This window comes from Dermacentor variabilis, unplaced genomic scaffold, assembly GCF_050947875.1.
Source record: "Dermacentor variabilis isolate Ectoservices unplaced genomic scaffold, ASM5094787v1 scaffold_12, whole genome shotgun sequence".
Taxonomy (NCBI): domain Eukaryota; kingdom Metazoa; phylum Arthropoda; class Arachnida; order Ixodida; family Ixodidae; genus Dermacentor; species Dermacentor variabilis.
Genome location: NW_027460280.1, coordinates 29,297,127 through 29,317,503, shown reverse-complemented (window position 1 = coordinate 29,317,503; position 20,377 = coordinate 29,297,127). Strand labels below are relative to the sequence as shown.

The following is a 20,377-nucleotide window of genomic DNA, read 5'->3' as shown; positions in this document are numbered from 1 at the left end:
CTAGTTGCGAGCTTGTCATAGGTAGTTAAGCCAAAGAAGCTATTGTAACGCAGCTGTTTTAACACTTACATACCTTTTGTCATAGCGAGAGAAACGAGAGAAAAGAGAGCATCACCATTTCTGCTTATCCATGAAGTCCCATGGCTTGTAGGTTTACCTTTCATACTAAGTGGTGTCCACAGTGAACACGCTTTCAATAATTTGGTGTAAACACGTGCAATTCTGTTAGAACTACCACACATTTCAATAAGATTAAAAAAAAGAAAGTTAATTTGAAAAACTTCATATAAACCATTATGCAGGTTTATTATTACTGCATCTCAAGGTAAAGTGCCAAAGTATGCAAATAATTTTTTGACCCACTGAATGAAGGTTGGCTGAAGCAACTTATTTGACAGCTCCAGAATGATTCTCATGAAGCACTAATGTATGACTTGCCTTTATTCCAGCAAGCATGCCAGTAGTACTGACACTGAAATCCAGATAAGCAATCATCTCCGGTGTTGGGGCTCGATAAATGCTACTAAGCTTCTTTTTGGGTAAGTCATCAGTCTCCAGAATCATTCGCCAGGACTTGACATCCACTACGTTGCTCGCTTCCTGGAAAGGGAGAGAAATAATTTTAAAAAAGGATTCAAGCACTGCTGGCACTAAACATAATCTAAAGCATCATTTAAACTTGGCACTTGCTTTTGCAGGTGAGCTGTTTATTTCATAATTTTCATCATACGTTGAGCCAGTGTACTGCTGCTGAAACTCTAAGCTTCTGTTGTGCTTGTACTCTCTACCCACAAATGTTTCTGGCCTATTCACGTCTCACAGCATGTCTAAGGATGTGCATGACATGCATTCAAGGTCACTGAAGATACGAAATTCACGTGAGCTCAGGGAGGAACTGAGGGTTATAGACCTTTTATCGATTGAGGAGAAAAGTATGGCAACCAGCGTGTCGCCAGCTTTTCCTCCTCTGTGCATTGTGCGAGCCGTTGTGGCACTGCTTGAACACGTTGCTGCCACATGCTGCATAACGATACGAAGATGTTTTAGCTCATTCTCCGAAAAAGTTATGCGATGTCAGTTCATACAAGGTCATTGGAAAACTACTGTGTAGCCTTTGAATGCAGCAGTAACATAGTAGGTGGAAATTTCTCTCAACTATGCAAACATGCGACATGCATCACCAACAGCGATGTGTTTGTTGTGAACTATTTTTGATGCCTTGTTTTCCTCTCAAGAGCAGTGGTATCTGTCGATTGAAAATTGGATTGGACTGGATTAGAAGAAATGTCATTAGCTGATCGCTTGGCATGGTCAACTGAATTCAACCCCAAAATATCGATAAGTGCCAAATTAGAATATCTGCATCTGCCACTAGCATGATTCTCACACATTTCAAGTCTACTCAGCTATTCTTATGTTAAGCCTCCATTATGAGGCCGATAGCAGGCTCAATACAACGATCACTGCAATTTGTAAACCAACCTTATGCTCCAGCAGGCTTGTTTGCCCTGCAAAGCAGTAATACCCAATAGGGATCAAATAAAAATAATACGACTGCTATTTGTGCAGACACAAATTCCACGAAACGGGCGAGCGTGCCGCAGACGGGCTGAGCAAGACCTAACAGAAAAATCATTCTTGAACCCCTTATGTACATAAGTGCATGGCCACACTATGGCATGCGTAATCAGATCGCAGTTCTGGCACATAAAACCCCAGAATTAAATTTTATTTCATTTTTTTTTTTTTGTACAGTGTTGAAACATGCTTGTATAGAGTAGCCAATCGGCCGATTTGATCGCCATGTTTCGCAAGAAGGAAAAAAAAGATGGAAAAATAAAAATAAATTAAAGAAAGAAAAAGAAATGAGCCCTGGCTAACACCGCACTAAGACCATGCACGATCCTGTCGCATGCTCAGTCCATGCTTTACAGAACAAACACATTTAGATCTATAACCCAATGACTGCCGCTATGTAGCTGCTTCGAATGGTAGTGCTGTCCACAGGCAGCTGCTTGACCACTCATGGACAAGTTTGATTCACACTGTATAATATGCTGTTGCAGATGAACCCACTTATGACAACATTCAAGTGCCAAGAAAATCCACTTGTTATAACCGATAATTGGTTGACTGGTTTGCATGAAAAAAGCAGAGGAGACAAACATCCATACATTTCAATTAGACAGAGATAAGTACAGTTGAACCAACTTATAGCATAATAATTATAACATACTCGAATGTAACAATGAGCAGGCCTAGCGCTGTTAACTTTTGTGTGTTTTCTATGGTAAAATAAATCACTTTATATAATGTTCCCATGCCACATTACTGGCTATAACAGAATCTGGCTACTGAGTGTCTTCGGTGAAAGGAAAAGGAACGCGAAATCCAGGAGAAGAAAAAAAACGCACTGGCTGCTTCACCACACCTGCCTTTCTGCCACGCACCCCGCACGGCATGCCTTCGTCGCCCTTTCCATCTCCTTTCCACCCTCCGGCAATGGCAAGAGGGTGGAAGGGAGACGGGAGAGGGGTGCACAAGGCCAGTGATGCGGCACAAAGGCGAGTACTGAAGTGGCTCGCATTTTTTTTTTCCATGAAGATTTTGGATTCTTTTTCCTTTCGGCGTGCTCACCCAGTAGCCATATTTAATTGTTATAACCAAAAACGTGGCACAGGAGCATTGTGGTAAGCGGTTTATTTTATCATAGAACACATAAAAAACTTGATGGTGCATCGGCTGCTGATTGCTATATTCGATATAGTGTTAAAACCGCTATTGTTATAAGTGGGTTCGACTGTAATACTAACTGCAACTATTTTGTTTGTAACAAAACATTGCGCTCCATGAATGAGGTATTCATGCAGTATATCTGCAGATAACAATTTGAACGCTTGTCAAAGCCAACAGTAGAACTTATTCCAGAGCAGCAAAGTACTCATGCTGTTACCATCATCGTGTATGTTTCATAACAACTCATTGCTGTTAAACCACAGCTTAGAACTACAAGGAGTATGTTGCATAAGGATACATTCATGAAACAAATTCTAAGAAATAGCCAACTGATCTCCGAGGCTGACTGTAGGCTAAAACACGTGCCCACACATCACACTGGGTGCTACGTCTGCCTCAGTAACACCAGAACCTCTAACCATGTCAACGTAAATTGCTTCAGTAGGTCTCAAGCAAACATTTCAAAGTATAAGACGCTCCATCATAACATGCAGACCGTGCGAGCACTAAAACAACTACCAGCAAATCCCGCCAAGCATATATCTGGCATACAACACAACAGTTTTTGTTGTTGTTTCAGCTGTCTTTCAATTTTCACTTTTGCTGATGTTAGCTTACAAACAGGTTGTGCACGGAGCTGCATACACCACATAAGAAAATGTTTGTTTCTTCAGTTTATCCTTCACACTGACGAGCTCATGTCAAAGCTTTCAGGCTGGGACATGCACTATCTGCATGTAATGAAGGCACAAAAAAACAAGATACTGATGAAGAGCTGCAATTTCAGTGGTGAAAAGTTATGGCTTGCCACAGTAAGCGCTGTCTTACAGCAAAAAATGTGTAAAGCTGCAGTGTGCAACAGGTGAACTCTATCATTGCACCGTTTATTACCTTTGATCGCAGGAGCTTGGTGACAGGTGCTGTTGAAAGAACAATCACAGACTTGCTGACATCAACAATCATTCGAACTGTTGGCAAGGTAGTCTGCAGGTTCTGCGGGTGTGGTGGTCTGATTGTCACTGGAACCACACCTGCACGTGTAAAAAATAAGTTCTTTGATACTGGTCCTCTCTAAAGTGGTGCACAGCTGGGTTGTAGAGATAAGGACAGCCATGTGAGTGTGCTTTCAGCATCTTTTTTCAATTCATGCATTTGTTTCACTAAGAAAAGGCTTACCTGAGACTAGGTAAGAAAAACAATTTCTGAACTTATGTGGCATCAAAACTTGAAGACATGTTTAATTAAAATTAAATTCTGGGATTTTACATGCCAGAATCATGATACGATTATAAGGCATGCCATGAAAACATGTCAACTAAAACATACAAATTTCTGCATCACCAAACTGTTTGTGCAATATTTGGACAATTACTTGCACTGAAATTAAATAAGGTCACTTTATATGTGGATATGCAAAAATTTCAAAAGTAACCTTTGTCTTCTTGGGCAGCAAGGCAGAAATGGGGTATTTTACTTCCAATTAGTGTTTTTTTTTTTTTGTTTAGCTTCCCCTAGTGGTATGGCTTCATTCTCTTCTGGAACACTGTAATTCCCCCAGAGATAGCCCGCCCAAAACGAAAAGCAAATTGAGTCAACATAAGGGGTACGTTAACTTTTAGCGTTAGTCACTGAAAAATGGCAAACAGTCTAGAAATATTAATCAATCAATCTTAAATAGCTTTAGAAAACTGAGGCTTGCTTAAGTGATTAGTTGTCCAGTCAATAAATCCAGACAAAAATGAGGTTTTCATAATTTAGTGAACTGACTAGTGCCAGCTGGACAATGAATTGGGAGAAAGGAACACAGTATTAAAATGATATGCTGAGCATGTGCAGAAACCCAAGACTCAAATGTCACTCAATTATGTGCAATCACGTAGCCTACCAATGCACTTGAGAACTACATGAGGAGAAAATATCACTTATCAAAGGTGTGCCATTCCTTTTATCATATCCGCTACCACTAGCATAGTCGATCACCATTGAATGAGTGATATCTCCGAAGGTGATCATAAAAGATATGGCTAGTGTGCAGCCACATGAGCTCATGTGGTGCAAGAAATTTGGCCATGGAGCTCACCTGTTTAGATGAAGCACTACAGTTGAACCTCGCAATAACGAAATTGGCAGGGAATGCGAAAAACTTTGCTTTTGCAAGAATTTCGTTGTTGTGAAAAGAGGCAACACAGATAGGTAATGCATCGCAGAACAAATATTTACTGTGAAAATTCTGTTAGCCTACTTTGGCAAGCTTTGCTCGAGCACATAGAACTGCATTGCCGACAGCACGAAGTGTGCCGCATGCATCAACCAGCAGTGGCAGTACTGCCATGGCGCAGTATTCTCGGTCAATTGCTTTTGGAGATGCGATCACCTTTGAGAGATTTTGCATAACTTATCACCATACGCAGAGCAACAGGGCATGCAGCAGCATTTCTCCAGCGCACGCTTTTGCCCGTAGGTGCAGACTCGTCCGGTGGCGAGTGCAAAAGCGATTGTATCTCGTGTATCCGAAGGCAAATGATCGAGATAACGGCCCTTTCGCGCAAATCTACATCCAGCACCAAATCAGCATGTGATGCCTGTCGGGTGGCACCAAAACCAGCGTTCTTGAAGCAAGGGATGCGTATTCCCGGACGATCGCTCAATCATGGCCCAATGCGTGACACTCCATATGCTGCGACCGCCATCTCAAGCGCCATAAACAACTCCATGTCGGCAGGGCGTGGATTTCCTTGTTTGTGCTGCATTTTTCTAGCCGAGGTGCATATTAAGCAGTGCACTGCCGCAATCAGTGATTGTTCTTCGAAATGTGTGATCAGTTTGCATTTAGTTTCGCCTCACGCAATTGGCCTATGCCTCACTGAATCGTCAGCTGCGGAAAACGCAAACTGAAAGTGCATTTCGAATAACAATCTATGATCTGCGTGTAAAAACTGTCATCACATGTCGGTAGCAACATGCATGCTGCTTCAAATGGGCGATCAACAAAGAAGATGGTGGCCATGCCGTGTTTCCAGCGCACTGATCGCTTTCGGTGCTTGGTTGTTCTTGTGAACAAAAATGGTGGCGCCCACGCAAGCGTAATGTGGTGGTATTTTAAGCAATTTTAGGGCAAAACAATCACATTTGAGCACATTTTGGAGCCTGTTAGCCTTACGCAAGTAGGTAATATGCAGAGTTACGTTCCAGCAAATTTCGCTCATGCGGGATTGCAGTACAGCGACATTCCTTTGCCGGGTACAGCGACATTTCTTTGCCGGGAGGTATCAAATGCATTGAATGCTATGGGCATTCACCGGGGATACGAAAATGTTTCATTGTCGCGAGAACTTCATTGTTGCAGGATTTCATTATTGCGGGTTTCGATTGTACACACAAAAAAATTTTTCGTACACAAACCTGCTGCACACACTGGCACACAATGCTGCTGGCATTATGTGTTCCAATGAGCAATAAAAAATGGCGGGCTCTGCGGCTAATGCATTAAACACAGTTCCCCAAAAATAAATTCCAGAGGCTGCCACCACATGTACAGTGCAGTAAGTAAAAATGACTAGCACACGAGAACAGTGCCTATTGGCCAGTTGTATCATGCTAACATCACGAAACGCACCAATGAGCGTGCAACAGAAGTGTCATCAAAGTGCATTCAATCATTACCTGCAGCTGGTAACAGACACAACATGCACACTGGAGTGAGGCTATTGGTAGATGTGTGTGCTAAATTTCAACACCACTCAGGTACTGCTCAGCATTAGTTGAACTGCTTTACCAGCTGCATTAAGATTTTTGCCCTTCTCACTTCATGGTTCAGTCTGTAGATTGTCTTACCAACATAAAGGCACCCATAGAATGCACAGATGAGATCGATACCAGGCGGGTATATAAGTGCCACATGATCTCCCGTGTTCAATTTTCCCTTTTCAAGCAGCAGACATCCTACCCGCTCAGCTCGCTTGTGCAGTTGAGAGCAGGTCAAACTAGATGCAGTGTTGCCCTGAAATTTGAAAATAAGTAAAGGTGAAACAATGAAACTGTGATGTGAACTGGCTGAGCAAATCAACTTCCAAGAAGCTTTCACCCCAGCTGTGTAAGCTGAAAAAGAGACATTACTCAAGGGTGCATAAGGCTCACACTAATGCCTACTGTCCTTTTCTCAGGAACTTTTTTTTTTTCACAAACATAGCATCTCATTAGGACTGCCTACCCCTAATTGCAATCTGGAAGAACCTAGATGTAAGTCATGGAAAAAAAAAATTCATCAGCCCTTTTACTCTGTGAAGAAGGATGAGCAGCGATGCTGTGGTGTGTTTTACCTCAATTGACACACACACACACACACACACACACACACACACACACACACACACACACACACACACACACACACACACACACACACACACACACACACACACACACACACACACACACACACACACACACACACACACACATATATATATATATATATATATATATATATATATATATATATATATATATATTATTATTGAAGGACACAAACAACGAATACATATTTTGACTATGGAACAAGTTATTCTTATTCTTTTATGAAGCAGTGACGTGCGCAAGTACCACTGCATGGCAGATGGGAATTCCACAATATTTACAACTTCACAGTAAACTATGTGATTATGAAAAGTAAATGAAACTCGGCGTAATGATAGAATTTCCATAGCAGCCAATTTCAGTATATTTTCCAAGATATCTATTATTAAAAGTAAATTAAACTCGGCATAATGATAGAGTCGTCATAGTGGCCAATTTCAGTATGATATTTTCCAAGATACTTACATTAGATTGAGAGCTACAGAGCATTCATGAGAAACTAGAGACGGAAATATTTTCATTTCAACGCGACGCGTAGGTGGATGGACATCGACCACCAACAGAGGGTAGCTATATACAGGATCGCTGTAAAATATCCTGCATATCCTAGATAAAGCTGATAAATTGAAGTGCAGTGCTACATGCTAAAGGACACAAGCAGGCCTTTTCCTGACAATTCTCTTATTCTGCTTTTACCTGATCTGTTAAACTTAATTCATAGCAGGAACTGTGAATAGTTCACCAGAATAACAGACCACCTAACCAGTGAAATTGTTGCTTCTCACAAACATAGACTACATCACAGCTGTACTCAGTTTCACACTTAGCAGGCACCATTGTGGAAGCTGGAGTCATTTTTCACACTACCTACACTTGTGACTAAAAAATAGTGCATCACACATGGCAAACAAAACATACAGAACAATATGTGACTGAACATAACACTAACTTCATATGTCGCAGCTATAGTATACAGGGTGTCTTTTTTTATCTGCACCAAATTTTTCACATTAGGGCAATGTAAGGTGACCTTATGTTTACCATACAAGTTTCCATATTGGAAGCCTCTCGATAAGGAGCAATTTGTGCAGCTACATGTATACAAAGCTATGGTAATTAGCTTCAAATTATTTATCTTAAATGGCTAATGCATTCGAGCAGTTGTAAGTTCATCCTCGACTTAATCTAGCTGAATGGTGAAATTTTGGATGACCAAATTATTATAAGAGCTATGCTAATGATAATTTTATTGTCACAGGTTTGCTGATAGCCAAACCGACTAGGAAAAAAAATTGTGCAGATCCCACGCACTGTAGGAATCGACATTATGCAAAGAATTTTGCAGGCAGCTGGCTATGCAGCATTGTTTGGGGTTTCAGAATGCATTACCAGGTTGACCAATGTGTTTGTGTAAATCCAGTATTTGTGTGTGTGATGAGAGTACAGTGAACTAGAATTAACATGAGAGTGCGTGTAGGATGACAGCAAGAAGACGATGAGAGTAACGATGATTGCATGAGTTCTACGAACGATCAAATTCATGTGAAAGAGCAGCATCGAGGCACAAGACTGACAAGAAAGGCAAAAACTAAATGCTTAGTGATGGCAGCATGTGGTATCACTTGGAGGACACAGACGGATGACTTGACAGTGAAACTGGAGCACAACCTGCAGGCCCATTTATAGCCATTCGGACAAGTGGCGTGGTGCACTGCTCGCCTTGGCCAAGCTGTGATGACACTGCCATAGTGGAATTCAGGGCAGCTTTGTCATATTCGGACACAATGTGCACCAGCAAAGAGCAGGTCTCGATGTCTGATTAAGTGGCCTGGTAAGAGGAGAAGGGCCATGAAAGTCCGGTACAAGCTTCAGGAGGAATGAGGAGGTGGCGCGCTGCTGCCTGGCGTTCGGAAACCAGTGCTTGTGAAAAACTAACTTTCCTATCATTGTTTGAATGGATGCGACTCCCACCAAGTGTTCTGCTGCAGAGATGCCGGGATCTTCTTATGCATGCCACCCTGCTGGAGCGCAGGTAGTACACGACAATCAGAGGCAAGAGTACTATTACAAAACTGGAATAACGATGCAATGACCATCATGGTATCATGAACATGAGTAAGTCATAGGCCCAAGTTAGTAGAAACTTGGTCCACTGGGGCTGGCATAACTTCTTGTCATGGTAACAATGTAATGGTGTGCATGCATGCATGACATGAATTTATAGAATTCTTGTCACAATGTCATGACATTCATAGGAATCATGTAATGGCTTGACATACAGGCATGCCATGATATGCATTCAAGACATTCATGCCAATCATGTTATGACATGCATGTCAAAACAAGCATATCCAGAATATATCAAGTTAAGGAAATGCGTGTCATGACATTCATTCCATTAATGTCATGACATCTTGTGCGAATAGTGCTTTTTTGGTTCAAAGCGAATTCGTAGCGCATAGTAATTCTTCTCAAATAATTTCGAAGCGAATACTTTGAAAAGCAGCAAGTAAAGAAAAAAAAAACGGCACAGGGCTAAGGTCTGGGATTTATTCAAGGAAAGTAAACTTGATTATTTACGAAAATCTACAAATTTTTGTGCAAAAACACTAGCTGTTCCACACGCTGGGGTTTGAGGTGCTCTCTTCTACAGCTTACCACAGCTCCTGCAGTTGAAAAAAGCCTTTCACTTCTTGTCTGGGTGGCTGGTATCGAAAGATACCTACGGGCAGCTGCAACCAGGGTTGGGTAAAGGTGGCTGCCCTTCCTTTTCCACCACACAGGGGGGTCTTTGGACCGGGAAAGAAGGGGGGCCTTCAAGTACCCAGCAACCTCATCCGAGATTGTACGGCTTGACTGATGATGTGCACGCAAAATGAAGTGTGTAAAAGCACTCCACACAGAGTCCCCTGATAGGTCTGCAGAGCAGGTGCTGTTCTCACTTGTTGCTGTACCATGTTGATCAACTGGCACAGTCTCTTCTGCTGCCGTTGTGAGTAGAGTGCGGGTTGTTCAGCATAACAGACATCTTTGTATCTAGGATCGACCAACATTGCCAATGCAGGAAGGCGTGACATCTTGATATCAGGGAACCTCGTCTTGATGCTACGCAAAAGGCTTGAGGCAAGCAATGCTGCCTCACCACCTTCGGAAACATGTTCAGCTAGAACCACCGCGGTACACTGCAACAGGGGAATGACTTGTGACAGCGTGGGATATCTGTCTCGAGACAGTTCAGTTGTGGCATGGTCAAGTGGCTTCAAGACTTGCACTGCTGCATTTATAAGCTTCCACTCATTTGCGTTCAAGTTTGGAACTGCGTCAGATTCTGAAAGCTCTACAGTGAAGATCGTACAGAGCTTCACGAGCCTGGCCATCATAGCATGCTCATTGTTCCATTGCGTCGGGACGTTTTGTATAACCTCGAAAGGGTCCAGCTGCATGTTCCTCTGAATTTCCTGAAGCCGTCCTCCAGCCTTGGCACTCTGTTTGTATCTAGTCACAATCGCTCTGGCCTTAGCACAGAGCTGCAAAAGTGCTGACACTTCTCATTTGGCATCACTGACACACAACTGAAGGGTGTGTCTGAAACACTGCACACCCACTCCAGGACGACTGCGCTACTGCACAAGTAAAGTTCCTTCCATTATCTGTAACGACGAAGATCGGCACAGTATCGTTGGCTGGAAGTTCCCACTTCTCGATGACACCTGCGCTAAATAGCTCCAGGTTTTCTGCAGTGTGAGAGTCTGTCATCTCCGTGCAAGCCAATGTATGTACGTGTTGCACAAAGTCACTGTCCATGACGTGACAAGTTACACAAACGTAGCTGTCATTTGCCCGTGATGTTCCAACCATCAGTTGTGATTGAAAGAGACTCCACTCCACTTGTGAAAATGTCCCTGAGCTTCTTTTTCACCTTCTCTTTGCTTGATGCACAGAGGTCCGGAATAATGGCTCTCGAGAATGTTGTCCGAGATGGCACGGCATAATCCGGCATAGCGAACTTCATCATGTCGAGGAAACCCGGTTCTTCGACAATGTTGTAGGGGTGCGTACCACGAGCTACGAAGCGAGCTATCATTTTTGTCATCTGTTGGGCTTTTGGGGCTGACGCTTTCATTTTCGGCTTGAAATTGTCGGCTATGGATAGCTATTGACCGCTTGCCTTGCTTGACCCCTTGAGCTTGGATGGCCTTTTGCATGCGTCCCACTTCTCTTGGTAGTCCTCGTGCAAGTCTGGGTGTCTCCTTAAATGCGTTGCTAGGGTTGTTGTCGTACTTGTCAGGGGCTTCACGGCTGCCTTGCATTTAAGACATCGAGCTTTGGTTCCCGGTGAAATAATTACAAAAAAGTTGCAAATCGGATTGCTGGCCGCATGCAAGTGCCCCATGGTGCTCTCTGGAGTGGTCCAAGGTGGCTGGGATTGATCAAATGCCGTCGTGGCAGAGACAGAGTCACCCACAAAACGCAATCGACCATACCACCACGCCAACGAGATGCGTTTTTGTACGCCTTTGTTCTGAGTATAGTTCTGTTTTCCTGGCTTGGTTTGGATTGGATTGGGAAAAGTATTACTGAATCCAAAACCGAAACTTCCAAAAATGCCTTCTCCCTGCCGCGTGTGGCTATTCGTTCGAGCCGAATACTTCGAAATTTCCGAATAACAAAATTCGAATCGAAGCGAATATCGAATAGCGCATTATTTATTCAGCTATTCGAAAATCGAATATTCCCACAAGCCTACTCATTTATAATATTGATGTCATGCCATGCTTGTCACATCATTCATGTCATGACATGACTGTCATTCATGTCAGGTCCATTTCTAACAATTTATATAGCAGGATATCCATGACATGAATGAAATCACAGGACATGCGTCAATTGAATGACATGACATGCATGTCATCGCATAATTGTCATGAATGACATAAATGACATGAGTTGACGGCATCGAGTTCATTTCTTTACCTGTATATGTATCATCATATGGGTGACAAGACATCTTTGTGTGCTTTCAAATGTTTATCTCACAAGATACAGAATGTACACTACAGTGGACAATGCACACCAGCTCCAGTGAGTGTAAGTGCTGACTGTTTTTTGTCCAAGTAGGCGAAGTTCCTACCACCACATTAACAAACAGAAGCTTGAATACAAAAGTCTGCATGCAACGCACGTTACTCCAAAAAACAAAAAATCTATCACTTTTGCCAGTAATGTGAAAGTATACCTTGTAGTGGCATAGCCAGGAATTTATATTTTAGGGAGGGGGTGGCTGGGCAGGCAAGTGTTGTCACACATCACTTTATGCCACGTATCCTGATGTGCAGAAATTCAGGGCTGGGTATAGGGTGCGCTCCCCTGGCTGCACCCTTGATACCTTGCATTCTGTGCAGTTTTATGTCGCTTTGCACTTGCCAAACAATATTTTACATTCTTGTTCTGCACATCATTTCTGATGTGAAAAATGACTGACATTGCCATAACGCATCTGGCGGCAGCTAAACTAGCTTTGACAGATGGCCTTTATTTTGCTGCGGCAGGAGCTACTGGTAACTCATTCGATTGTTTCTTCCTATTATCCAGTTGGATAATTTAATAAACAAAGTCATATTACATGAAAATGGGAGGCAAATATAACAAACGATCCAACTAAAAGCCTTGACTAAAAGTGAAAGGAGCAAGGACTACACAGAAAATGCTCCCACATGCTGTTCTTGTCATGCATGGTGTCCACTACAGTGGACAATTTAGAAGAAATGTTCCATAGATATAAACTGGTTTCACTCCACCACAATATTTACACGTCTTGCCTCCAAAGGTTTCTTCTATCTTGTGTAGACAATTAAATGTAGTAAACCACAATGTCATGAGAGTTATAAGTAAAGTGAGGGGACGCATGCGACTTACCAGCCGGAGCAACATGACACTATCTCTGAAGTCAAGTTAGGGAAAAAAACAGTGGTTGGTGGCACCTTTTAGGGCAGCTCCCAAAAATTCTGTTGTCCACTGAAGTTGACACTATGCACACGAGCTTCTCGGAAGCACTAAACTTCCTCAAAAACACTGAAATTTGTCCACTGTAGTGGACAGCATGAAACAAAGGGTTCAGCACTGCTATTCTACCAGATTAATGGTGCATGGCTCGGGTGGTGGCTGTTCACAAAAAAGGCAGTCGCTAGCAGACAGAAATCTACAGGATGATTTCATTAACCTACACCTGCTGCAATATACTGCAGCGCATTATCAAACACTTCAATCAAATAGTTTTTTGAAACTAACAATTTATATTTCAGAATTTCTGCACTGTTTCCATAAGTGGTTATCAACTACAATATGCTGATGAGAACCATTATCCACAAAATGGCATTGGTGTTAAATTCTTCAGGTAAGATTGATTTATTATTATTTTATTTCAGCGAAGCTTCTTACCTTGTTCCAATAGCCAAGCTTCTTAAAACACTTAGGAGCTATAGTCTTCCAAATTTCATATTGATATTGAACTGAATAAGGTTAATACTTAGCTAGAAGAAAATAAATGGCTTCTGCTCTATGCTGTTGTACGTTACATAAGGCGTTCCCTAAAGTAGTGCACTTGGCCGCATTCTATTCTTAATGTAAGTTAACAATATAACTTTGGCCATAGACCTGAGTGTCCACATCAGATTATTCACAAATGACTATATCATATTTCGAAGGTGGTGTCCCACAAAGATAAACCAGTTTAAACGACAGTTTTTCAGGCATCTACGAATGGTGTTCAGAATCGTAGGTGAGATTAAATTAAGAGAAAACCGCATAACTACATGTCAAAAACAAAAATATCCATTTGATTTCACTTACACTATTAATGCATTCTGAACTAAAATTCTCGCCAACCGTATTATCAACCAAAACAGAGGGCTTAAGATATTGGAAGCAAAAAAGACGTAAAAACATGACACACTAATAACTCCATGCATTATAGCTATAATATATGAAGACAGTATTCTATAGAAGGCACAGCTCATCCAAGCCAGTTCACCATGAAACATGTGGAGTCACAGACTTCATTGATAGTACTAATAATTGCACAGCTTTTGCAATGTTGCCTACTCAGTATGAAACCGTTCAGACTGCAGCTGCTGTGACAGTTCCTGTGTGAGCAAGGCAGGAGAGGAGCATCGCACCTTGGCATTGAGCAGAGTGAAGACAGCATGGTCAGCTGTGGTAGTGGCTCTCCAACGCAGGATCTCAGAGATGAACTGGTACTTGCGGGCGGCGTCGCTGTCCTCGTCAATGATGCCAATGTCCCGTCCTTGGGCCACAGCGAGTCGCACCCCTTGCACCATGTTGCCCACCATCACAGATGCCGGGCCCACTTCTGGAAGGGAACAGCCCTTACCACCTCCCATGCAGACGCACTGCACCCACTAAAACAGCCACCACATACTCAGCACCCAAACTAGAGGCCAGTTCACAGCTGAGCAGGCATAAGTCACAACCAAAATATACACGATAGCACATTTCAAGTTGCAAAGACTACTGCAGAAGCAACAGACTAGTTGTTGATAAAAGTCAGCAGACAAGTTATACAAATACAAAGCACTATAAACATTTTTCCAGCTGACAAATTGTGTATGAAACATTTTAATCATGTCTAGAAGAGACAAGTAAATGAAATGAAAAAAAGAAAACCTCAAGCTATTAAAGTTATTCAACACAAAATTTTAAAAGTACATCAAAAATCTATTTGTGCCACCAATACTGTATTAGAGACACTTGCATTATTTTTTATGCAATGAATTCTACAAATTATTAAGTAACTTCATTACATCTTCACACTCCTGGTGGGTGGGTGCGAAAACAGAACTAAGTAATCAACTACCTAAGCAATCACAATCATAACAAAAATTGTATAACCGATGCAAATCACCACTTACAACAATGCTAGATTCTTTATAAAAGTAACCCTGCACAATTATTAGAACAATGCAAAGCTATTAAAATGTATTTTTTGTATCTTAAAGTGTAAATTACCCGTGCAAAATTTTGGCGTACCTATGGTTACATATGTCCCTTCCTGCTACAACCCATAGGACCCAGAATGCAGGAATATGGAAAGATACCCTCAAACAACCTTTCAAATTCTTCCTATTCATATCTAATTTCCAGCAAAAGCTTAAAAAGAATGAGAGAAGGAAAAAGATAAAGCAAAAAACAAGAAACTCTTGTTTGTTGTACAATCTGCACACATTTAATTTAATGTCCTTCATTGATGGTTTGATACTTTTCAAAACTGAGGGATAAAAAATTTGACACTACCTTATAAATTTATTTTAACGCTGCACACCTGGTAGTTTCATGTCCCAAATGGCATGCCATTATCAGGATGACACAGCATTCCTGACAGGAAAGTAATAGGGGCGCAGAGACAAAGAAAGGAAGTGCACGCAAGTTAGATGACAATTACTGTTTGTGGACAAGATAAGCTCCAAATGGGGTGTAAAAGTTCTTTAGAGTGTAAACACACCTCATAATTTACACTATGACAGCAAGAGGACACATTCGTAAGACAAAAAAGGAAGCAAGATAAGTGCTAGTCCCATTTCCTTCTTTGTCTCATGAACCACTCATCACACAATCCTTTCACATCACTCATGCTTACTCAGCAACACACCCAGTAACACATAAGATGGTGCTCTGTTTCCACACAGATTCATAAGTTGCCACAGCTGCAGTGAAGGTGACCATATCCTATCTTCATAAAAATAAAGTCAACTGTGCATACTGCAAGATCTCCATGGAGCTACATGCAATAAAATGACTCGTAGTGCTATGTAAGCCTCTTGTCGAGCACACTTCTCTTAAATGGTTATTTTAATGTCGACTAAAGCAAGCTGAACTGTGAACTGGCCTGAAAAAATCCCAATATTTGTGTCAGTAAAGCACATGCCAAGTTTACTTCTTTTTTTTCACACAGCCTTTGCTACTAAGACAAAAAATGCAAAGCCACTAGCCATAAGAAGCCAGATAAGGAAGAACAAAGGAGAAGCACACCAGCATGCACGCTCACATACATATGCACATGCAGAAAATATTAGAAATGAAAGCAAGTTCTAACAGAAACTCGTGTTTCAAGCATCAATACAGAAAATTATGATCATACTATCTTAGCTCAGAGCCTGGTTTTGTGAACTACTTCTAATTAGGCTACTATGTATGGAATAATAATTCATGTAGTGGTTGTCACCACTGTTCACATTATGTGTATCCTATTTTAATAAATAGGAATATTGAAGTACATGACCCACCGCGGTAGCTTGTGGCTATGGTGTTGCATTGCTGAGCTTGAGGTCGTTGGTTTGATCCCAGCCATGGCGGCCGCATTTTGATGGGGGGCGAAATGCGAAAACGCTCGTCTACTTAAGTTTAGGTGCACGTTAAAGAACCTTAAGTGGTCAAATTTGGTGTCCCACTATGGTGAGCCTCAGTTTTGGCACGTAAAACCCCAGAACTCTTCTTTTTTTTCTTTAATGTTGAGGTAAAAGGTATAAACAAGAAACAAAACAAACTGCAAATGAAAAGGGCTCCAGGTGCTGTCAGCACATACCTTTTCATTGCCTCACATAAATTATGAGTGCTTCAAGTAAGCCTAGTAACAACCCAAGAATTAGCTGTTGGTACAATGTAGTCCCTTTCCAAAGCCCAGATGAATAAAGAAATACATGTATTTAGGAAAAGCTTTAGAATTTCCAAGTTACAAGTCTTGCTCTAGATTTTTTTAAATAAATTTTTTAGGACAAGACTACAACTTAGCGTACTCGTCCCTTCAGCTGCACAGTGCCAACTGTAGCGCTTGCTCTCTATGATGATTGAGACAAAGTATGAACTCAAATAAATACTTAAATGCTGTGCAGGTACCTAGCAAGCTGCTAATTTATTCAGAAGCAAGATTACAAGTTGTGAAAAAAAAGAAAGAAATGCTACACTTTGTTTTGTGGTATAACAATGCATAGATGGCACTTGCATTAAAAGTAACTTGCGAATAAAGCGTTCACAACCATAATCAGCAAAATATGCTGCACAAATCAAGTTGCTGTAAAGGTTTTGGCATGAACAAGTCAATAGCTGTTCATTATTTTCTTCAGCACATTTCTGTAGTACTGAATATATTGAAGCAGGAGGGATCATGCTGCCAACAGCACTGCCATGAAACAAGCAATGAGCAGCTGCACAAGCAATCAGCTCCACTTTTTAGTCTGGCCTCCTGAGATGTGAATACTTCTGAATAAAACTGCTTTGTGCACGTATGGTTTGCGTGATTTGTGTGCCTTCACTGATTAAGTGTGTTGGGTCTGCAAAAGATCATCATTTTTTGCCATGACTGCAAAAGTATCTTATAATCACATTCCTCGTCAAGAAAGTCCACAGCTATTTCTACATAAACAGGTTTAAAGCAACATTGGAGATCCTTAGTATAGCCCCTGAAAACAATAATAGGGCCTACAGTGGTGCTATTTCATGCAATGTACACTGGCATCATTTGAATGCAGGCAGTCCTCGAAACTATGTTGGCACAGAATAATGACTTAGCTGTAATTACCCCAAAGTTGTATTATTTGCATCTAACAATTTCTGATACCTTTACAAATATGCACCTCCAAAGTCACCTTTACTGCATTAACTCTGTAACAGTTTCAGCCAGTCTTTTTCACACTGTTGGTCACGACCACCAAGGGAACCTATTAGCGAAGAATGACGGGGAGGTATTCTGTAAGAGTCCACCTAGTGGACTGTCCATTTTGGCCGTTCCTGATTGGCCAGGGCCGCTCATATACTCGTTCGCACAGCTGCATCCAATCAGCAGCGGCTGAAATGGACAGTCCACTAGGTGGACTCTTACACAATAGCCCCCTAGAACTGGCTAGTGAACTTGAAAACAAGGGCAGAAAATGGTGTCATGCCCAACCTGCTATTCTGAAATGTGTAAAAACTTCTTTGCAATTAATAGAGGTATCTAATATATTCAAGAGTTAAAACATTGCCATTTGTTCAGAACACACAACCAAGCAGAGAGCTTCGATTCAGTGAAGAAAATCGCAGCTCTGAGACTGCTCTGCACATTCTATCTAACAGCCAGTATGGGCAACAAAATTGGTGGAGATATATATTAATGCTACATCACTTCCCAGTGATACCAGTGATTTCCACTAACCTCTGTATACCTGGACTGACACACAGCAAATCGTAGCAGTAACCAGATTGTTCATTCTCATGTGGTTTGACACGTTACGGTGTGGCATGAACACATACCTGCAGCATATTTACACATACACATTTGCTCATACAAATACCACATGTACACTAAAATACGACAGTGTCCCTTCATACTTGATGACCCAAAGCATTCTACTAAACAAGGTGATGGTCCTCCTATTCTTTGAAGTTGTAACTTATACCAAGCTTCTTTGCCACATTACCAGATAATATACATGTCCTTGCTCCTTCCTACACCCTTACTAGACCAAATGGAGGCTTCAATTTGCATGTTCAGTGTAGTAAGTCCACATAAATTAACTTATACTCCACCCCATTCACATACTTGTTTTCAATGACCACTAAAACACAACACTACTGAAATGCACGTGTCTAATTGGCTGATTTGCGCAAGCATATGGATGACACCTAATCACACCTTGTGGATTTCAATCATCCTAAATAGTGCATACATGACAGTGGTATAGTACCGACTCATTAGAGCCATTTCAGCCCTTTCAGTTTCACATCTACTGTTCATAATGCCGCGACGGACGCGGGTCAATGGGAAAAGTACGACTTTGAGTCCGGCTATAGAGGTGACCTGCCCGTCCCTTCGGGGACGGCTCGCGGGAGTTATACCTCGCCGTGCACGAGGAGTTCGTCACCCCGTCCAGGCCCTTTTAGCATTACGATGCAGTGTTTCATAATTTGGTGTGTCATACCCCCACGGTTGCTTAGTGGCTATGGTGTTGGGCTGCTAAGCACAAGGTCAAAGGATCGAATCCCAGCCATGGTGGCCACATCTCGATGGGGGCAAAGTGCAAATACACCCGTGTACTTAGATTTAGGTGCATGCTAAGGAACCCCAGCTGGTCTAAATTATTCCAGAGTCCCACACTATGGAGTGCCTCAAATTCATCACGTGCTTCTGGCATGTAAAGCCCCATAATTTAATTTTTAAATTTAATTTTGGTGTGCCATGAAGATGGAAGACATTAAGAAGCATTGGCCTAAGTGATGAAAAGGCCTAGGTAAGGTTTTTACAAGATCTGAAGTACAGTTCGCTGGTAGAGCAAAAAAAAAAAAAAAAACGTAAACAACACCTTTTAATGCAGGTGAATAAAGACTGGTAATTTAAATGCACATGGAATACCGTAAGCTATAAATATAATCTTTATCTCAATAGAAATCAGATGTTGCCATGCCAATAGATTTTACTAATCATATTGTTATGTGCGGAAAGACACAGAAGAGAGAGCCTATTTACAGGCTATCTATACTGGAGCCAGACAGCCAGGCTGACACTTGCTCGCGCTTGTTGCGTTACCCTATTGACGACTCTCACTCCTCCAATATGGCCAGTGCTGCTTGCGTATTCTCTGTATCACAGCTGCTTCATTTCGCCGATGAGCAACGTCGTGACGCCTACATCAGAGCACTCGTCAACCGTTTTGAACACTCTTTGGCCGATGCTCTACTCTACGCCTCTTCGTCCTCTGCGATGGTACCCTGTACCGTCATTACCTTCATCTGGACGGCTCTGAGTTCCTACTTGTAATACCTAAACACCTCCGCTCAACCATTCTAGAAGATCTTCACGACGCACCAACAGTAGGACACCTCGGTGTATCCCAAACCTATGACCGTGTACGTCGCCGTTTTTTCTGGCCGGGCCTTGCCCGTTCCCTACGACGTTACGTCGCCGCTTATGAACTTTGCCAATGACGCAAGAAGCCTTCCCAGCTCCCCACTGATTACTTGCAGCTACTCGACATCCCTGCCGAGCCCTTCTATCGTGTCGGCTTAGACCTTCTCGGCCTATTTCCGGAATCTACATTAGGAAACAAGGGAGTTGCAGTCGTGGCGAACTACGGCGACCCGTTAAGCCGTGACCTGCGCTCTTCCGATCAGTTGCGCAACTGATGTTGCAGACTTCCTTCTACGTGATATCATTTCAATGCATGGTGCTCCGCGTCAATTGCTAACAGACCATGGCCATACGTTTCTGGCCAAAGTCATTGATGACATCATGCATGCC

The 20,377-nt window shown here is 42.0% G+C and overlaps 1 protein-coding gene across 4 annotated transcripts in view; it reads right to left on the bottom strand.

Annotated features, from left to right (window-relative positions):
• Positions 1–20,377, bottom strand: part of DIP2 (disco-interacting protein 2) — a 199,222-nt gene that overhangs the window by 32,005 nt on the left and 146,840 nt on the right. For all 4 annotated transcript variants that reach the window (XM_075677225.1, XM_075677224.1, XM_075677227.1 and 1 more), the window contains 4 exons: positions 14,268–14,461; positions 6,571–6,736; positions 3,628–3,767; positions 439–600 (listed from right to left, as the gene is read on the bottom strand). In XM_075677225.1, coding sequence (XP_075533340.1) covers positions 439–600; positions 3,628–3,767; positions 6,571–6,736; positions 14,268–14,461 — 662 coding nt within the window. The remainder of the gene's footprint in view (positions 1–438; positions 601–3,627; positions 3,768–6,570; positions 6,737–14,267; positions 14,462–20,377) is intronic.